Source organism: Myodes glareolus, chromosome 13 (assembly GCF_982192425.1).
Source record: "Myodes glareolus chromosome 13, mMyoGla1.1, whole genome shotgun sequence".
Taxonomy (NCBI): Eukaryota; Metazoa; Chordata; class Mammalia; order Rodentia; family Cricetidae; genus Myodes; species Myodes glareolus.
In genome coordinates, this window is record NC_142038.1 from 65,925,512 (window position 1) to 65,946,705 (window position 21,194).

General features: G+C 43.6%; 1 protein-coding gene across 3 annotated transcripts in view; it reads left to right on the forward strand.

The window, feature by feature from the left end:
• Window positions 1-21,194, forward strand: part of Garem1 (GRB2 associated regulator of MAPK1 subtype 1) — a 170,953-nt gene that overhangs the window by 121,476 nt on the left and 28,283 nt on the right. For all 3 annotated transcript variants that reach the window (XM_048442662.3, XM_048442663.3, XM_048442664.3), the window contains exon 3: window positions 3,046-3,176. In XM_048442662.3, coding sequence (XP_048298619.2) covers window positions 3,046-3,176 — 131 coding nt within the window. The remainder of the gene's footprint in view (window positions 1-3,045; window positions 3,177-21,194) is intronic.

A 21,194-nucleotide genomic window follows, 5' to 3' on the forward strand; every position in this document is an offset into this window, starting at 1 on the left:
CTGATGGGATCCCAGCTGCTCTCTTTCGATGTAAAGTTTCTGTGACTGCTTTTGCACTCTCTCACCAGAGGTCACTTAGCTAGTGAAACCTAAAATATTTTCAGAAAAGTGTACCAACCCTGCAGTAGGAGTCACATACATGCTATGACGCAGCCCATGAAGAAAACACCATGATTCTGACACTCAGGTGACCGAGGCAAAAGGATCACAGGGCCAGCCTAGGCTGCACAGCAAGACGTGTCTCAAAACTAACATTGAAGAAGAAAAGAAGGCATGTCAGGTTTTAGTAATCTAGATTCCAAATCTAGATTATAGTCATCCGGAGACTATAAGAACTATCAATAATTGGTGTTAGCCTATCACAGGAGAGTAGTTAGAACATACAGAGACAAGCATGAAAATCAGAATGTTACAGTGAGATCTGAAAAGCATCCTAAAATGAAAGCAACCTTTTTCTGATGTATAGAATATTCAGATGATAAAAGCTGAGTAGCACTTGGCTGCTGCTGTATTTGTTTCTTATCCCTCACCTGTGTGTGTTGGGTCTCAGAACTCCACAGGTGTGCATTTTTGACCTTCCTAAACAATGGGGTGACAAGCACGGGCAAGGCTCTGATGTTTAAATGCTAAGTTATACTTGAGAAGATCAATCATACAAAATCATAGTCACCATAGAAGAATGACTCCAGAGTGCCTGAAGAACAGGAGCCGTGGTGGGAGAGAAATGGACGGGAGGAAGTTGTATGAGAAACCCAAGAGCTGGATGTGTGGCTCGGCAGAGGAGCTCATGCCTGGCGTGCATACACATTAGATCCAGTTCCCAAAACCTACAGGAAGGAAGAAAGGACTGAGGATAATGTTCTACAGAGAGCACTTGCCTAGCACAGGACCTGGGATTAATTCCCAGAAGCACATACACACAAGCCTTATACAAAACACGGTATCAGGTATCACGGTAAGCAGGGAGGGAGGGAGGGAGGAAGAAAGGAAGGCAATAAGGAAATACTAATTGTAAGCCTTGTTATTTCATGAATAGAATATGGTCTACTTTGTCAAGATATAAAACACACATTGGATTTAAGAGATTTAGTGCAAGCACTAGGGAGATGGCTCAATTGGTGAAGTGCTTAAAGGACCTGAATTCTATCCCAGAACCCACATAAAAAGACTGAATAAAATGGGGCGTGCTTATAATCCCAGTTCTGGGAAGCCGAAACAAGGGCTTGCTGGGCGCCTGGTGAGCCCAACCCCAGGTTACTATGAGAATTCCTGTGTCAAATAAGGTAGAAGGCACCAGAAGACACCTGAGGTTGTCTTCTTGCCTACACACACATACACACACACACACACACATATACACGAACATGTATCACAAGAGGAACAGGAAATAACTTTGATTTTATTCAGCCTGTCTGCCAACTTAAACTAAATCTACTGTTAAAATTGATTTCACCTTTTCCTTTTTGCTTTTTGTTAGTGTGGCTACTAGAAAAATACACGTAACTCAGTTTGAGCAGCTGCTAGCCACTTAATGAGTGTTTAGGATGCATACAAGTCCCACCTCAGCTTAGGAAAAGCTTCCTAAAACATTGACCACAAAATAAACTCCAATGATAGACTTGAGCAGGTGACATTTCAGACTTTCATGAAACTTTCTTGATTGATAGCTTGAATCACCTTCAGCTTCCAAATCTTTAATTTCTTATTCATACAATAAATTACAAAACATAAATCACCATTGGAGGTAGTTGGGAATGTTGGCAAGTACCTGAAGTCTCTGTCAGATATTCTCTAGATCACAGGCAAGTGAATATATATGCTAACTCCCCCGGACAGCTGCTTTGGTCCCGTCACTCATCCCGTAACACAGAGATTGTCTGTCTCAGCTGGAATGTATCTAATCTATTTCTTGGCTAGGCTGGCTCCTGAAAAGTAATATTTGAGGTTGTCTAGAGCATCCAAGGGATGTGGTTTAAGTAGGCTTCTCTCATTTGTAGCTTTTGAAGTAATTCCCTCCAGAGTCAAAATTTCCTCTACATCAGAGCCATTGATCCCACTACATCTTCACTGTCTCTCTGCCTTCCCACCAAGAGCTTTGGTATCTTTCCCAACCTAAAGGTTGGTGAGCAGGTGTTGAGTTCCCCCCTTTTGAATATCTCCCGAGTCCTTCCTCCTGCCTCACTTCTCATACGCACTGGCAGTTTTCACAGCGGTGGCAGAATCTAAGACTAAGTCTCTTCCTGTTCCATGCCTATGTCCCTGACCTTGCCTTGTGTCTCTGGCTTCCTTTTAATTCTCAGCTGGGAACCTCCAGTGTTGATTTCATGCTGCTCAGCAGGCACACTGCACTGTACATCCTCAATGGGCACTTGACATCTCTCTTTAAACCTCCATCACTTCCTTCCACCTCGCTTTCAGCTGATACCGTCTCTCCAGCTCTAACTGGAAAACTTGAATCAGGAAAGGGAGCTAAGTCCAGGTCACACTGCTGCATCTGCTGAAGCTGAAGGTGGGTTGCCCGTGGCTTGTCTGGGGTGACTCTGTCTGGTGTCAGATGCTGTCTCTGAGTTACACCCCAGCCCTGATTTTATTCTATCCTAAATATTAACTTCAAAAGATTTTTTCTGTCATGGTACAGGGCCTCAGTTTTAGAAAGTAATATCAATAGTTATTAAAACAAAATGGCAAGAAAGTTTAGTGCTGAAAACAAACCGAGCCACTGTTTATAGCAGACTATGTTTTCCCTTGGTGGTCTAAAGACACGCAAGCATCCATCCACTATAATTTTAGAGTCCTGAGAATGAACCCTGAATCCGAACAGAAAAAGATGAAATGCAATTTGTTCTCATTTTCACACTGATTTCTAAAAATTGTATAGATTCTAATTTAATCAAACCTTCGGAGGTGATCATCCTTTTTTAACATGGTAATGAATAGCAATCTATAACAGAGAAGAGCTTCCGTGAAGGAAGAGGATGTTGTCGCCACAGTGACAGCTGTCCAGCATAAACATCTTATTTCTCTTCTGCTTGTCGTGTGTTTTAGGACAATTCAAGCTGCTGGAACAAGACCGGGACATAAAGGAGCCGGTGCAATATTTCAACAGCGTGGAGGAGGTGGCCAAAGCATTTCCTGAACGTGTGTACGTCATGGAGGAAATTACATTCAACGTGAAGGTAGCTCTGAAGAACCAGATGTTTACCCCTCACTGAGTCGCTGTCACATTCAAGTGTGTAATATACTAGGTGTGCACATCTGTGCCTCCTGGAAACATTCCATCCTCTCAGTAGGTGAATGTTAGCATCTGAAACGCTGCAGATGGTAGAGACGACCCCACGCCTAGCCACACACTGTATTTATTACCACAGTCTTTTATTCGAATTTAAAATTGTCAATTTCAGAAGTAACATTGCTGTATCTATTTTTCTCATGGCTGAGACAAATATCAACAAAAAGCAGTTTAAAGAAAGATGATTTCTTTTGGCTCACAGCTTGAGGGGACAGTCCCATCAGCGAGGGGACACCGTGGCAGCAGGAAGGAGTTCAAGGCCCTGGCCTCACTACGTCACAGTCAGGATGCAGGCAGAGCAAAGAGTTCCCATGCTCAGCTCACTTTCCTTTTTCTTCAGTCTGGGATTCCAGCCCATGGATTAGCCAGCTGATCCGACCTAGAAATTCCCTAACAGACAAGCCTGGAGTCTTGTCTCCTGTCATGTTCGTAGTCAATATTGAGCATCACAATTCCTAAGCAAATAAAAGATGCTTTTATCTTGAACTCCATCCTCCGATCTCCAACAGCTGTTTCATCAGGGCCTCTGCTAAGTTGGGTTTTCCACTCTTAGAAGTAGAAGGCCTATGATGAACCTAATATCATCATTTTGTTTTTTAAAAAGAAATCAAGGAGGAGCGAGAGAGCTCACAGTTACATGTCCTGTGCCAGCACTGAGGTGGGCACACATCCCTTCCAGTCTCTGTGGACTGCCTGTTGTTCTCAAAGGGATGGTGCGCTTCCATATATGGGCAAGCTCCTCTGACCAGACTGGCTAGGGGAGCAGGGCCCTCGTCCAGGGGTTCCAATTGTACTGTTGGCATGCCTGCTACATTTTGTCATCACCACCCACAGTCACCCCCAAACACCTTCAGGTGTCTATGTTGAAAGGATTTCCTGTTTACCCTCTTTTACATAGGAAGTCAACTAAGTCAGATTCTATGAGTAGGTCAAATGTTAGGAGTCAGCGTACCTGTTTCTTAGAACAACAGGCTACATGAGGTATTGGCCCAAGACAGCATCCGTGCCTCTGGGTTAGTCGCCCCACCCACACTCCTCAGGAAACACAGGACAGGGTAGTTCCCAATCATGTGCCCATGACCATGGCAAAGGCACGCCATTCTCCCCACTTCTGAAGGACAGCCACTATGGGCTGCTTTCCATAGTTTTATTATTCGAATTAGAGAGATTTTTATGCCATGTGAAATCTTCTACTGAATGTTTTACTTATATGCAAAAGTCTGGTTTTTGTTTTGGGGTTTTTTTTTTTAATTCCTCCAGTGCCCCAGTGTATAAGCCATCAGTAGAGCAAACCTTCATTTCCACGTGCATGAGAGCATATTCCTTGTTTTTAAACTTACTAAGTTCCATTAATTCATAAAATATTGAATCTAGGTTTTTTAAGTCAAGACCTTCCCCTTAAAACTTTTATTTAAAATTAGCTAAATGAAAAAAATAAAAGTCAAGCTAATACTTTTAAATTCTTTTCTAAAAGTAATTTATCTCCTAACTGGTGACAAGTCAGGCATAAAATCTTTTATGGCTTTTAAGATTAACATTCTATTTTTGGTTACATATTGCTCATGTAAAATTTTAGGAGACATAGTCTCATTGTGTAGCCCTAATTAGTCTAGAACTCACTATGTAGTTCAAGCTGGCCTTGAACTCACAGCGATCCTCCTGCCTGGGATTTAATGCATACACCACCATACCCTGCTTCATGTACAATACAGGCTGGGGAGACGGCTAAGTCAGTAATATGCTTGCTGTGTAGGCAGAACCTGAGTTTGATCCCCAGCATCCATATAAAAAGCTTAACCTGGCCATGCATGCCAGTAATTCCAGTGCTGGAGAGGCAGGCAGGAGGATTTCTGCATTGGCTGGCCAGCCTGCCTAGTCACTGGGTAACTCATGTTCAGTGAGAGAGCCTGGCTTAAACAACAAGGTAGAGAGTAATAGAGAAAGATAATCAATGTTGAGCTCTTACACACACACACACACACACACACACACACACACACACACACACACACTCATATAAGTAAACATAAACATATACAACACAACAAAAAAAATGTATGTGTGATAGAGATGCCACTTACAAGTTTGAGGGCACAGATTAGTTTAGGAAATGTGAGCTCAGAACACCCAGAGCTAAGTGGGTTTTGATTGAGTTCCAAGCTGTGCAAACATCGATATTTGATAACTTACAGAGTTATTTAATACTTACAGAGTTTTTAAGAGCCATCAATCAAGTTTGCATCAGTCATTGAAATGTTCACTTCTCTTCAAAGAACCATTGGTAGAAAAATTTTGGGAAATTTGTGTAACGAAGTACAGAACTCCGTGTGCTTAGTGAATGTGTACCGGGCAGGGGAATGGACTGGGACACTTGCAGGAATGCTGGGCGCTGCCGGCACTGAAGTTCAGCGCTGGGAAGCATGGCCTTTAACTAACAGTGTACGCGATATTGGTGTTGGGTGCAGACGTGGGCGGGACAGAATGCTGTGTTTGGTTATTGCATCCCCTGGAGAAAGAACAAAATGAAAAATAACACTATATAGGCTCAGATGGAAACTGTTTCCCAAGAGGCAGAATTTGAGAATTTGGGGGCAGGGTTGTTTTTCAATAAATTCAAACCTACATAGAAAAAAATGTCACCCTTTATTTTCCAATTCAAAAATGGCATAGGTACTAGGAAGATGTCTCAGTGGCTAAAGCACTTGCCAGAGTTCAGAGCCCTAGAACCTCCATAAATGCCAGGAGGGCCTAGCAGCCCACCTGTGGTTCTGGCCTCAGAAGGCAGAAGCAGTTGATCCCTGGTAAGTTGATTATCAAGACTAGTCATATCAGTGAGCTCTGTGTTTGACTGAGAGTTCCTGCCTCAGTGAACAGTTAGAAGGATCGTTGTAGATGATTCTTAACATCAAACTCAGGCCTCCACATGCACATATGTGTTCATGTGTGTGCTCGCATTCACATACATGAAATAGAAAAGGAATAACATAAACTAGGCCAATAAGATACACTATTGAATTTTTTTGTAGTTATGAATTCATGACTAACCGTCTTTATAATTGTCCAAAGACATACATATTTACATATGTAAATAAATATGCATTTTATAGAGTCCAAAATGGATATGAATTGTAATAATTTGAAGTAATAACAAATGTGTTAACATAATAACAACTCAGGGTTGGAAATATATCTCAGTAGTAGAGTCTTGCCTAGCATGTGTTAGACCCTAAGTTTACTCCTCAACACTACAAAAATAATAAATCATAAGAACGGCAACCTTAGTTCTATCTTCTGTTTAAGACTTTAGTAAAATTTTAATTAAGTACAGTGGATAGTACCGTATCTATCTACACTTACTTAGAAATGAAGTATCCGTTTCATTTTATGCTCGATACCGGGTCTCAGACGCAGCCCCGGCTGGCCTTGAGCTCACAGCACTCCTCCCTCCCAGCTGCCTGGGACTGGTACTGCAGGTGTGCGGCCACACTCGCCAAGTGTTTCTCCCAGCCTAACATTAGCAAGGAAAGCTTGTCTTTAAAAGGTACCTTGGTACATTTCAGATCGTTGACCTGATTGCCCCATCGTTGGTGACCTGCACAAAATGAGTTCCTATGCAGTATTTAACAGGTTAACTGGAAAATGCATTTTGAACTCCTACTGCCTGTCCAGAACTGTTCTCAGTGAGTACGCAGGTGCCCATCTTCAGGGACACAGCCTAGTCGGAGAAGAAGACGATAAATAAACAAACAGATTTCAAACTTGGAGAAAGGTTGAAGTTGGGGTGTACGTGTAGAGCCCCTCACCCTTGGAGGATATCTGAGTCTACTTTCACTGACCTGCAATAACTGCTCTCATTGGCAGGTGATTTTGTGCCCGGGGCACATTGGCAGTGTCTCTGTAACTTTGTCATGATTATGGGATGGAGGAAGTTCCTGGCCCCAGCGTGTGGAGCTGGGATGCTCCTGAGCATTCAGAGTGCACAGCAATGAGGAGCTGTCCATTCCAAAACAGCATTAGGACCCAGAGAGCAGAGAGCAGAGGGCTCGGCCCTGGGGCCTGAAGCACCGCAGCATCCAGAGAGTAGGGTGAGGAGAAAGAAATGAGCTCCGAATGAGGTCAGTGCCAGAAGGGGACTTACAATGTCCTCAAAGCCCAGTTTCCAGGATGAATGACAGCTGAACCATACAAAAGCTGACATAGTTGTGCATGCCTACCATCCCAGCTCAGGAGAGGTGGAGGCAGGATAATTAGAAGTTCGAGATTGTGCTCAGCTACATAGTAGTCCGAGGTCAGCCTGGGCTACTTGAGACGCTGTCTTGAAAACAAAAGAACCAAACCTTTCCATGTTTTTAGAACAGTGTTCCCCCACCTTCCTTCATCACATTTTCCCTTATCCTTCAGTTTTTGGTTTCTTTGATGGCAATTTTTATTATTATTTGTATATGTGTATGTGCACGTACCCAAGGAGACCAGAAATGGGAGTCTAACCCTCAGGAGCCAGAGTTACAAGAGGTCGTAAGCTGCTAGTGGTGGGGTCTGAGAACCAAGTCCAGGTCCTCTGGAAAGCACCAAGGCTCTGAATGCCCGAGCCATCCATCTCTCTAGCCTCTCCACTGTCTCTCAAAGCAGCCACACTGATTGCTCGACAGATGGCTCAGCAATTAAGAGTGCATACTGCTCCTGAGGAAGACCCAAGTTCTAATCAACCACACCCGGCAGCTCAGAGCACCTGAACTCTAACTCTAACAATAAGCATCCTCTCCTGGCCTCTGTGGGCTTCTGCCTTCACACACCACACACACGCGCGCCTCTGTGGGCTTCTGCCTTCAAACACACACACATACACACAGACACACACACAGGCCTCTGTGGGCTTCTGCCTTCACACACACACACACACACACACACACACACACACACACACACACAGACACACACACTGGCCTCTGTGGGCTTCTGCCTTCACACACACACACACACACACACACACACACACACACACACACACACACCCCTAAAAGTAAATAAATAAATCGGTTGGAGAGATGACTCAAAGGTTAAGAGCACTGCCTGATCTTCTAGAGGTCCTGAGTTCAATTCCCAGCTACCATGTGGTGGCTCACAACCATCTGTAATGAGATCTGGTGCCCTCTTCTGGTGTTCAGGCATACATGCAGGCAGAACACTATATTCATAATAAATAAGTAAATCTTAGAAGAAAAAAATGAAGTTTCTATATTAGCCAGACGATGGTGGCGCATGCCTTTAATCCCAAAACTCGGAAGGCAAAGGCAGGTGGATCTCTGTGAGTTGGAAGTCAGCCTAGTCTACAGAGCGAGTTCCAGGACAGGCACCAAAGCTAAACTGAGAAATCCTGCCTAAAAAAAAAAAAAAAAAAAAAGAAAGAAAGAAAGGAAGGAAGGGAGGGGAGGGGAGGGGAGGGAAGGGAAGGGAAGGAAAGGGAAAAGAAAGGAAAAATCAATCTTTTTTTTTTAACCAGCTGCATAACTGTTTAGCCCATGTGTCTCTCTTTAATTAAAGCCACTGTGACCTGAAGACCTATGAGGTTGTGGAGTTGCTCTGGTACTGGGTTTAGAGCTGAGTTCAGCCTCACCCACAGATAGTGTAACCACATTCACATTTCAGAACCCTGGGAACTCCCAGCATCTTCACCTGCGCAATGGAGTGATACTGCCCGCCTTGGACCTGTGTTGTAAGAATTACATAAAGCCATGCAGACAAGTCCTGTTTAAGTAACTAGTGTGGGGTTAGAGAGCCGTGGGCTATGGACACACCCATGTTTCCATATGTGTTTCGGTATCGTATGGAGTGCAGCCCTATTTACGTGTTGGCTGTGACTTCTTTCACCCAGCAGCCATGCGCCAGAGACCCTGTGGCTCCCAAAGCCCATATGGAGAAGCTTCGGTTCCTGTTGCAGAACTCTCAGTCATACTAAATTGTCTCTCTCATTTTAGAAGAATTGCCCTGCACATCACTTCACTTCCACTTTATTTAATACTTCAGAGCCATTGTCTTCATTAAGCACGCCATATCGAGAAGCTAGTTTTTGTCGCTGATTCAAAATTACCCCTTTATTCCAATATCTTTAGGAGACATTACACTAATAGCTAGTGAATTATTTGAAATGTCTTCAGCCTTTCAAACTCAGCCCAGTGCTGATGGGAAATTTTCCCACACATACATTCTTGCCATCAAAATAATGACTAACCAATTAGGTTTTAATTCGCGTTCTGTCCTCGTTGCTGCATCTGGAGAAGGGTGGGGATGAAAGGCAGCTTGGACTTGGCATTGGTTCTGAGCTGTCCTGTCTTCACTGCTGCCCCCAAAAGCTTTAAAATTACTTCCTTCCAGACTAAGAGGGCCCCCACTGCAAACTGAACGCTATCTTACAGCTTTTAGTTCCGGCCTGGGAGGTCTGGCTTTCAGCTGTCTCCACAGACATTTCCCCAGAGGCAAAATGACAAGTTTGCATTACCTCAAATAAGGAAAGTGAGCCACGCAGCCATGTGACGCTTTGGTCAGATGTGGACAGTAACTCCCTGTCCTTGCCCAGACCTCATAGAAGGAACTTCTGATGATGGCGTTTAGGATGCGCTCTATCACAGGTGTCTTGGTTAGGGTTTCTGTTGCTGCGATGAGACGCCATGATCAAAATCAGCCTGAAGTATGCCGGCTGCCAAGCAGAGATGTAGTCAGTACTCCTACAGACTGTAAAGCCCATGAGCTGTAACAATGGCCAGCATGGCAGGAGATCCACAATGCTGTAATAGTGGCACATATACTCTTGGGGATGACTACGAGTTTTCTAAATGAACTTAAGATCCTCTCAATGGGATGGAGGGAACTTATTGCTTGGTTCTGTAAGTCCATGGCAAGAAAGAACCTAGACCTTAAGGAAGAAATCTACACTACCATTTTTCAAAGTCAGTGTAATTTTTAACTATATTCTTTATACTTATACTTATATTCACAGATAAGTATAGCTCTTATTCCTCAGAAAATGAGCTGGTTTTTTTTTTTCCTTTTTTTTTTTTTTTTTTTTTTTAGCAGAATGAGCCTACTACAGAGATCCATAATGTCAAAAAACAGAATAAGAGATCAAGGAATGTCCAGCACCAACTGGTACATCTACAACACAATCCTTATACCTAAGGCTCATTTCTTGATACTGATTAATGTACTCAAGAATCAAATTTTAGAATACTGTAAACAATTCAATAAGGTGAAGAGTTTGAGTTTTTGTAGGCATAGTTTTAGATCTGGAGGGGTCTTTATACATCCCCTAAGTCTTCTTCCCTTGACCAAATATAAAGACTAAGAAGCAAATGCCTTAGTTGACTTCACTGACTCAGTCAGCAACATCTAGAACGGATTCCAGGTCTCGCAGTCCAACACAGCCACCTCTGTGCTCTGCCTCGTTCTGTCTGTGTGCTCGAGGCAGGACTCGATAGTGATCTGAGAGTACTCTCCATTGTTCCAGTAGCTTGTGCAGTTGATCCATTTTCTTTTCGGCTGATAACTTAGTATCTCATGGTCCCATCTAAGTCATGTGGCACCCCTGTGTCTGTTAGAACACCTGCCTCAATACTCCCTTTTCCAGTTTTACTTCCCGTCCCTGATCTGCTGGGCTGGGAACTGGGAACCACAATGGATAGTGTTTGGATTAGCACAGAAGACCACACTGACTTTTCTACCAAACCCCACAGAGTGACACTCCTTTCTGGTGGTCACTGAGAGCCTCCTCAGCACAGCCTTATTCTTGGCTCCATGCCACAGAGGTTAGAAAGGATTGATGGCTACGCATTCGATGTAGGCTTTGCAGGTGGAGAGGGAAGATTCTAAAATAACAGTAAATTTTAAACATAGCCAAGTTTTGTTTGCTTGTTTTAAAATTCACAGGGTTTCCTTAGCATGAGTCAGATGTCATCTATTGTCAAGACTCATGGAGGATGATAAACTGGGTACAATTATGGACTTGCTTATTTTAGTGTTTGATGCTTTTTCTGTTTGCTGAGCCTTTGTGAACAGCTCCGAGGAACTGCCAAGTTGGCAAACTGTCTGCCATGCTGTCACCACTGGGCCAGTGGCGTTGTGCTTCCTGTCCCTCGCCGAGTTCTTGTTAGATACACACGCACATGCACATACACACATACACAGGCTCTCTCTCTCTCTCTCTCTCTCTCTCTCTCTCTCTCACACACACACACACACACACACACACACACACACACACACACACACCCAGGAGCAACAGCATCACTTACCTTAACTCTTAAAGCACTAATTGTTGCCATTTTCCCAGACACAGCTGGATTTGTAGTTTTAGATATCAAACATTGTGCATTTAACCTACACATATTTATGAGATCAGTTATTGTTATTGAGAATTGGAATTTTTAAAATTTTACCGCAATATTAACTTTATTGAAACAAAGAAAGGACTTTTCTTCATAAACATAACTTCAAAGGACCCATCTCCATTGTCTCTTTTAGATCTTCATCAGAAACTGCAAGGTGAAGTGACCTTATTCTAGGGAAGCTGCCTTAGTTCTTCTGTTCTATTGTTTGATTATTAGAGATAAATTGCCCACCGTAGAGAGAGAATATGTGTGTGTGTCTGTGCCCGTGTGCACACTTTCCATCAGTGGTTTAGACTGATGGGGGTGGGGGTATTAATTCTGAGTGGCATTATGAGCAGTAAAAGCCTGATCATTTCCTGGATTAGACCTATTAGAGCTGTTTAGATAACACACTTAGAATTACTTCCTCTCAGGAAACATTGAAGCTGGAAATGTTAACCAGGCTCACATACCAGAGCACTTAGACAGAGCACGTTGTTTCTTTTGCAGTAAAAAAGAAAGAAAGAAAAAAGAAAACCTAAAAAGATGTCAGGCTCAGTGGCCAGAGGAAGAGCGTTGCTCTCTGAGATTCCTCCTCTGTCCCAGACAGTGACCGCAGATCTACTAGGGTCATAATGCATGCAGGACTAATTGCCAGCATTCATGATGGCTTCGGAGTTGGGGGCACAGACTGCAGCCCGTTGTCCCATGCATTATGCAGTTTCTGTGTGACTACACAGACACAGTGGAGGCGGAGGTGTTGAGTGTGCCCAGACAGTGACATTTGCTAAGGAAAGCTCTGCTCTGTTTGGTCTGTACACGTCCTGTCTGCCCCATGTCTTAGACACTCACTGGCATCGGCTTTCACTGTATTTCGTGGTGGGGCACTTCTCACCCTGTGATTTCTTCATTCTAGAAAGTGTGTGTTTATAAAGGTAAGGTAGGAAAAAGTAGAAGCAACAAATTAATTGCCTAGGAAGGAACATATACTTTATAGACTGGGTGGGGGTGGGGTGGGGTGGGGCCGGGTGGGGTGGGGTGGGGTTGGTTCCTTGAAGAGTGCTTGCCTAGCAAGCACAAAGTACTGGGTTCTGTCCACAGCACTGTAGTGGGGGAGGGGAGACAGAGAAAGGTTTTGTTTTTTGTTTTTTTATTTCTTCACATTTAAGGAACATTACTGATTCCCTGAATACTAGCTGAAGATGATTTGTAGAGAAACAGATGTAGAGAGAGACTCAAACTCATGAGCACCGCATCCTCAGAACCCCTGAGGTTTTCACAAGACTAAGAAGGAAGCATAGCGATTAAGCTGAGAACTCCACACACCAGTCTGTTCTAAATCAGGAAGTTTTGACGCATTTCCTCTGGGATATGTCTGTAACGACACATCAAGCTCCGTTCTGACAGTAAGCTTTATTCCAAGGTCATACATTCGATAACAACTTGAGCTCTCTTCCGTGCAGATAACGCTTAGAGGTAGTGGTTTGGGTTTGAAAACGCGCCCGTGTGAAAATACAGGGCTGCGAAAGGTGACTGTGATAACGAAGAAGTCGAGTGCTCTTGAAAAGAGGAGTGGTTATGCTGCCTTTGTGGAGTGAGTGCCTCCCCATGCCGAGAACTATGGGAGCTGTTCATATGTGTGCCTTTAGCCAAGAGAATAAATAAATAGGTGAAGAAAGAGGCACGGAAAAGGTGAACACTTCCTAAAGTCCCTTCCTGTTTCAGCCTGTGGTTTCATAGTGTGGTAACCAGTTAACTGTGCCAATCAAATCCCAAAGGCCATGGCTCTTCCATGATTGGTGAGATTTTTTGTGGAAAAAAACATTAAATGGTATTTTAGAGTCTGTGGATCATATAACTGTCTGCAAATACTCAACGCTGCCTTTGTTAAAACAAAGCAGCCATGGACTGGATGTGAACGGATTTGTGTGACAGTGTCTTCATAAAGTCAGATTGTAGGCCAGATTTCCACCATGAACAGTAATCTGCTGACCTTGGGTCTGCATACGTGGTTGTAGATACTAGCTGAAATTAAAGCCAAAGATATATACTAAAAGTTCAAATGAATAGTGGAGGATTCTGGAGACCAAAGTCAAGAAAACAAGATGACTGAACCCCTGAAGCTACAGATCCTGAAGAAAAAGAAAACGGAGGCTAGAAAAGTGTCTCAGGGAGTTATGTGTGTGCTGTGCAACCACGAGGAACTGAACTTGATCCCTAGCACTCATGCTGAAAGCTGGGTGTGACGGCAAATGCTGTACTCCAAGCTCCGGGAAGACAGACACACAGAGATCCCTGGGGCTTGCTGGCTGCCAGCCGAGTCTACTTGTTGAGCCTTGGCTACCAATGAGAGTCCCTTTCTACAACACAGGAGAAGTGCTCCGAAGAAACAGTGTCCGAGGTTGACCTCTGGTCCTCTGGTCTCCACACATGTGCCCACACATGCAAGTGCACCCATGGACATACACACATGCACCTGTACGTGAGCACAGTTGTAGCAAAATCACATCAGTTGTTAGCAGGCACTTAGTGTTGGGCTCATAAGAACTGTCATATGCAGCTTCTTAAACAGTCAGAAGTTATTTCAAATAAATATTCTTACCCTTACTCTGCTGTAGAAGCTGAGAATCCATCTAGGGCAGGTGAGTAAATACTGACTGAAGGAAAACAGATACTAGTCCTTAAGACTTAATTCGACTTCTGTGAGTCACCCCAAATGGACTTTAGACCCCTGCGTGAAGCACCATTAAAATAAGATTGTGTTGGCTTCAGGTACTTAGAATGACTCCTCTAGAAAAATCCACTTCACCATGGAAACGCCGGAGTTGTTTGTTTTTATAGTACTAATGTTGATTGACAAATTGCTTATTCTAGCGATTAAAATTGCGTAGAGATGACTTGTAATGATGAGAAGCTATTTACAGAGCTGTCTCTACCTAGTTTTTCTCAGTGCACACTGGCACTTGCTACTCAGCAAGCAATTTAACGTCGTCGATCACTTCAGGCAGACACTCTTTATTGGCAAAGAAAAAGTTCAGTCTCATGAATGTGAAGCCTGGTACCCAGACCTAATAGAGACAGACTAATAAAACTGTCGGCCATTCTCCCCTGTAGCTAAAATCTATACACCATAGAGCAAACACTATCAAAGAGAATCGTGTGGTCTTGTCACAGGTGCACCATGATCGTGCGTAAATTATTTCAAGCATGTAGTCATTTTAGAATCTGAGAATCTACTGCTAGAATTATAAAGTACTGCACTGAAATAAAAGAAAGAATCATGACCATATAGTGGTCATGTGGATAGTGAAATAGCAATCAATTTAAAAATTAATTTCCTTGTAGAAACTTTTAGAAAACCAAAGTTGGAAAATTAATTAATTAGAGGTGTGGTGAAGGCTCTCTTGGGCCAGTGTGTTTCTTGTAGTTGTGTATGGAAATGCTGAGTACACTCACGTGAAACTCAGAGGCATAGAACGCTCACTGCCCCCACCACCATGTTATTGGAAAGAACAAGTGAAAATTGAAAAGTGGAAGATAATTTGTTTCATCAAGTTTATGAATGATCTCAAATTCTAAGGGAATTTTGGGCTAGAGAGAAATGACTCAGATGTTGAGAGCACTTGCTGCTCTTCCACAGCATTCAGTTTACCAGGATCTCAGCACATCAGGGAACTGACAATCACATGGAACTCCTACAACACCCTCTTCTGGCCTCTACACACACATAAATGCATTTGTGCATAATTTACAAATAGACACATACAATAAAAACAAAAATCTTTTTTTTGAAAGTAATTTTATTAAATTATAAAAGTTTCCATTTCCGCCCCTCCTCCCAACACCCTCCCACTCACCCCACTCCCTCTCCTCCTCCCTCTTCGTCCCTAAGGGCAGTCAGGGTTTCCTGCCCTGTGGGAAGTTCAAGTTCCTCCCCCCTCTCTCCAGGTCCAGGAAGGTGAGTATCCAAACAGACTGGATCCCAAAAATCCAGTATATGCAGAGGAAACAAGTCCCAGTGTCATTGTCAATGGCTTTTCAGAAAGACTCCTGTCCAGCCACATTCAGAGAATCTGGTTGGATCACGTCCTCATTCAGTCCCAGTCCAAATGGCCTTGGTAAGCTCTCATTAGATCCGTCCCCTTGTATCAGTGGGTGATAGCATCCTCGCAGTCCTTATTTCCTTTTTCATTTTCTTCGTCCTTCTGCTCCTCATTTGGACCTTGGGGGGCTCAGTCCGGTACTCCAATGTGGGTCACCGTCTGTATAGCCATCCATCGCCAGATGAAGGATCTATGGTGATAAGCAAAATATTCATCAGTATGGTTATGGGCCAAGGCTGGTTCAGGCACCCTCTCCTCTATCCAGAGAACAGTCTGGGGATCTCTCCTTGGACCTGGGATCCCATATATGATCAAGTCTCCTGTAAACCCTAATATGACTCCCTTAGTTGAAATATATTCTTCCCTGATCCCATATTCATCCTTCCTCCCTCCCCCCCCATCCCGGTCCACCGAGCTTTCCCCATTCCTCCCCTACTCCCTTCTCTCTAACCGTCTCCCCTTCCAACAACCCTCCCACCCCCCCCCCCATGCACCCGAGGTTACCTGGGACTCTTGTCTATTTCCTACCTCCTGGCAGAAAGCTAAATAATCTTCATCAGGTTCATCTTCTTATTTAGCTTCTCTAGGATCTCAAATAATAGGCTCAAAGACCTTTAATTATGGTTAGAATCCACTTATGAGTGAATACATACCGTGTTCCTCTTTTTGGGTCTGGCTTACCTCACTCAGTAAAGCGTTTTCTATTTCCATCCATTTGCATGCAAAATTCAAGATGTCATTGTTTTTTACCGCTGAGTAAAACTCTAAGGTGTATATGTTCCACACCTTTTTTAACCATTCTTCTATTGAGGGGCACCTAGGCTGCTTCCAGGTTCTGGCTATTACAAACAGTGCCGCTATGAACATAGTTGAACAAATGCTTTTGTAGTATGTTAGGGAATCTCTTGGGTATATTCCCAAGAGTGGAATTGCTGGGTCCTGAGGGAGGTTGACTCCCAGTTTCCTGAGAAACCGCCACACTGATTTCCACAGTGGCTGCACAAGTTTGCATTCCCACCAACAATGGATGAGTGTTCCCCTCATTCCACATCTTTTTAAAAAATAGTTCTGTAAGTTTCTACATAGTGAGACACAGAAAATTGCACCAAAATATATGCCAGCCAACTATTAGCAACTAAATTGATTTGTTTTTTATTTCTCTTTATTCCACTCTAAAACAGTCCTTCAGCCTTTCTTGTCTTCTGGATGAATAACTGAGGTACAGCTCAGTGGACGAGCACTTGCCTGGTTGATGCCCAGTTACATCCCTGCACAGCAGACAGTGTGTGGAAAGGAGGCTGAATGTTTCTGTCTGGGTGTGTCTGAGAGTTCATGATTAGATTCCAGTGATAGCTTGGAGTATTAAGTCATGAGCATCTTGGGGTACAGAATTGATATACATCTCTTAGGTGTGATTAATCCTGATCTTTCAGGCAAAGTTGGTCCAGTTTCTTCAGTGTATTGCTCCTTTTTCCTCCTTGCGGTTATAATCAGTCTAGAGCAGGAACTCTCAACCTTCCCAATGCTGTGGTCCTTTAATGCAATTTTTCATGTGTGGTGACCCCCAACCATAAAATTATTTTCATTGCTACTTCATAACTGTAATTTGCTACCATTATAAATTGTAATGTAAATATTTTTGGAGATAGAAGTTTGCCAAAGGGGTTGCAACCCAAAGGTTGAGAACCACTGTTCTGGAGGAAGATGTTTAACTAGACATATGACATGGGTTTTTTAAAAGTATTTTTGTTTGCTCTTTGACAATTTCATGCCTGTATATAATGTACTTTTATTATATTCTCCTGCTAGTACCTTCTCTCATCTCCCTCCCACACCCTCTTGGAACCCTTCAGCTTCCTAACAAATGTCCTCTTACTTTTATATTTGTCTTTTCGCTGATGAGCGTGATGTGGTGTTTCTACTGGCTTGCGGGCAGCTTACCAATGGCTACACCACTGGAGAAAATTTCTCTTCCTGTTGGCATCTGTTAACCAGCAGTAGCTCCTCGGACGAATTGCTCTTTATTCAAGCTTTTCTGAGTTTATCACCCGTAAATGACTGAGAGGTAGTGATGGCAAAACCAAGATTCCTCCATTCCCACCATTCCTCCACATCTGTTGCCTTTCCCCCGTCCCGTTGTTTTCGTTTGTCTATGGTTTTTGTTGTCCGTATAAATTTTGTCCTATTTTATTGGGTGGATTGATTGTGTTATTTAATTTATTGTGTTATGTTTATTATGATTTTTAATTTACCCCAGATTTTGTCAGTGGGAGGTTAGTCAGGTCATCTCCTGTCCTCTGGACAGATCCTCATCATCTTATAGGTACCTGCTTCCTGGCGCCACAGGGTGTCCCACGCTTATCCTTCACCCCCAGCTCACCCCAGAGCCGTTGTTTCCTCAACGAATCCTGGTTTTTATTGGGTGCTGGGTTTTGGATATAAGGAAAGAGAATGAGAGAGAGGAAGAGAGAGAGATAGAGAGACTGGATATGTGTGCCAGTGTCTGTCTGTCTGTATGTATGTATGTATGTATGGGTGTCTGAGTGTTCTTTTGTCAGAGGCTTTATAGATATATTTCTTCTGATAACTCCAATTCTAAACCAGCCTGTAAGAAGTTCTTTTTCACTCTTCTTGCTTTTCATGATGTTATTTCTACCTCTTCTTCCATAGCAAAACTCTGCAGCAAATAGCATTACGTTATTTGTATGTGTGTAGAGACCTGCTCACCACAGTGCATGTGTGGAGCTCAGAAGGAAACATGCAGGGGTCACTTCTCTCCTTCCACCACATGGGTTCCTGGAATCAAACTTAGGTCATCAGGCTTAATAACGGGCACCTTAAGCCACTGAGGCATCTCCGTGACTCCAAACATCCACACACTTACTTATTTTGTTCTACAATGCACATGACATCAACTCACTTGGATTCTACTCAACTTCTCTGCTGTGAAGAACAGAATTTTCTAAAAGAAACACAGTATTTCTTAGCTGGTTTGAATGTGTAGCATCTGAAGGTCGAAACTTGGGAAGGCTGTCCCAGCTGTTGCTTTCGCCAGCTTCCCTCTACCCTAATCCTCCCCATCCCCTCTTGAAAAATAACTCATTTTATTGTTTTCTTTTTTCTTTATGTTTCTTCTTTTCTTAAAAAAAACAGTAAATAAATGAATAAACAGAAAATATAAGCCCCATTTCCTAGGCAAAGGAGAACGTTCTCCACAATCCTTTGCGTTTCGCCTTTGCTGAATGCATCCTCTCTGTTCTTTCATTGAACTTTACTGGACTCACTGCAGTCAGTAGAGGGTTCTTTTGCTCTGTTTGGGGGATTTCACAAGCAGGCCATGTGGATCTCCCGTGCTGTGAGCCACTTTCTAGTTTTGAATGACAGCAGACCAGCACTCTCGGCAGCTAATCCTAGGAGCCCTGGCAGCCACTCCTGCTGCTCAACTTACAGCCCCTACCTAGAGCTTTTCCAGCTGCTGACGCCAGCTGTTTTGTTCAGTGCTCACCTTCCTCAGCTTCTTGCCGTCTTGGCACTGCCCTCAGCCTTGTTTCAGGTCTTTGGAGTCTCTCTTCCCTATCTGTTGTCTGGGACCACAGGAGTTGGCCATTTGTTCTATCCCAAGCTTCGTCTTGGTCTACCCACGATAAAGGACCATAGTAGGCATTGAAGCCTCCAAAAGAAATTGTTGCGATCGCGACTGCAACCCACGGCCTGTCGGGGGTGGAGAAGCAGTGTGGAAGAGGGAGGTCTCCCTAACTGACTCCGGGAGATTGAGCAGGGCTGTTGACATATCCAGTCACACATGTGCGCAGCCTTCTGTTTGCTAACCACAGCGTTTCTGCACAGTCATGCCAGTCTGCACAGGCGTCATCTGCGAGAAGTCATGGGTGTGGGCATCAGGAACGGCTATCACAGTAGAAATAATATCTCCTAGGGTCACTAGTGTCTGGAGTAACGACTAAAACAGCCCCCTGACTTTCCCTTAGAAAAGAAACATGGTTTCTGCAGTGGCCAGAGCAGCTCAGTCTGGATTAGATTCTCCAGTTGGCCATGGCCATATTGAACATACATATGTCATATACTTTGATGATATCTCACCATTCTTTCTTGTCCACTCACACTGTACTCCTTCTTTGTGACAAGTCCCCCTTCTACTGTGGTGATCTATTGCATTTAGTTAAAGGCACCTGCTTGAGCACAGGTGATATGATTTACTTGAGCAAAGGCAACTTGCTCGTGACCTCACCACTGAGGACCCTGACCCCTTTTCCCCTGCAATCTTTTAACTGCTCTTCAGAGAGGGATAAGGCTGTAGGTACTCCTCCCTCATCCCTAAGGGAAGGGTGATGAGCCCTGTCTTGAACAGGTCTTGTGCAGGTAAACACTGCTGTTGTAAGTTCATGGACGTTAGTTAGGACCAGGTCATGGCCTCCTCACCCTCCAGTTCTTAGTGTTTTTCCACCTCCCTCTTCTGCAGTGTACCAGCGTGCTGAATGAAGTGATATAGACGCCCCATTTAAGGCCGGGCACTCAACAGCTACTTATTCTCAGCACTTGCCAAGTTATACGTCTCTATACTAGCTGCTGTCCATTGCAAACAGAAACTTCCCTGACCGAGGCTGATGGCAACACTAATCTATGGGTATGAATGTAAATATTGGCAGAGAAGTTTGACACCCTGTTCCTTTAGCAAAACAGCAGCAACACGCACACCACCCCAGGACCACAACTCTTGAAGTGAGGCCAGCCCACTTCTAACTCACAACTATCGAGGGTGGCAGTTGATTGACAGCTTCGGTGGAGATTTTGAGTCAGAATAACAAAGAGATTTGTTATCGAATGTAATGAAGTGATTGGAAAGATACAGGAAGTTAAACAGTATAACTCTGGTAAGCCGGATAACTATGATATATGTCCTCAAAATAGGGATGTGTTCACAGACCTTTAAGTACTTGTTTTGTGAATTTTAACACATATTAAAGGTGGCACTTCAGCTATGAATAGAATATTACTTAGGAAATATACTAGGTACTGTATTTACTTTAAAAATAAAGTTAGATCCCTATATTGCATAATCCACCAAAGAGAATTCAGTGAAATAAATTTAGTAGGAAATGAAACCATCCACATGCAGGCCAGCAATGTTGGTAATCGCACTAGCAACTCCCAACTTGAGTGCGACTGAAATTTTGCACTGGGTAATCTTTTCTGGGGGTCAGGGCACCAGGCTGCCCTATGTATTGTTCGTGCTTAGGAGTACCCTGAACTGTGCCCAGAGATATGAAAAGCAGCTCCCCTCATCATGGCAACAAAAATGTCTCCAGAAATTGCCACCGTCTCCTGGGAGGGTTGTAAAATCACCCTGGTTTAAAACCTTTGGTCTCTGTCTCAGCTAGAAACATATTGCCCCAGAGTAAATCACAAAAGACAATTCTGGAAATA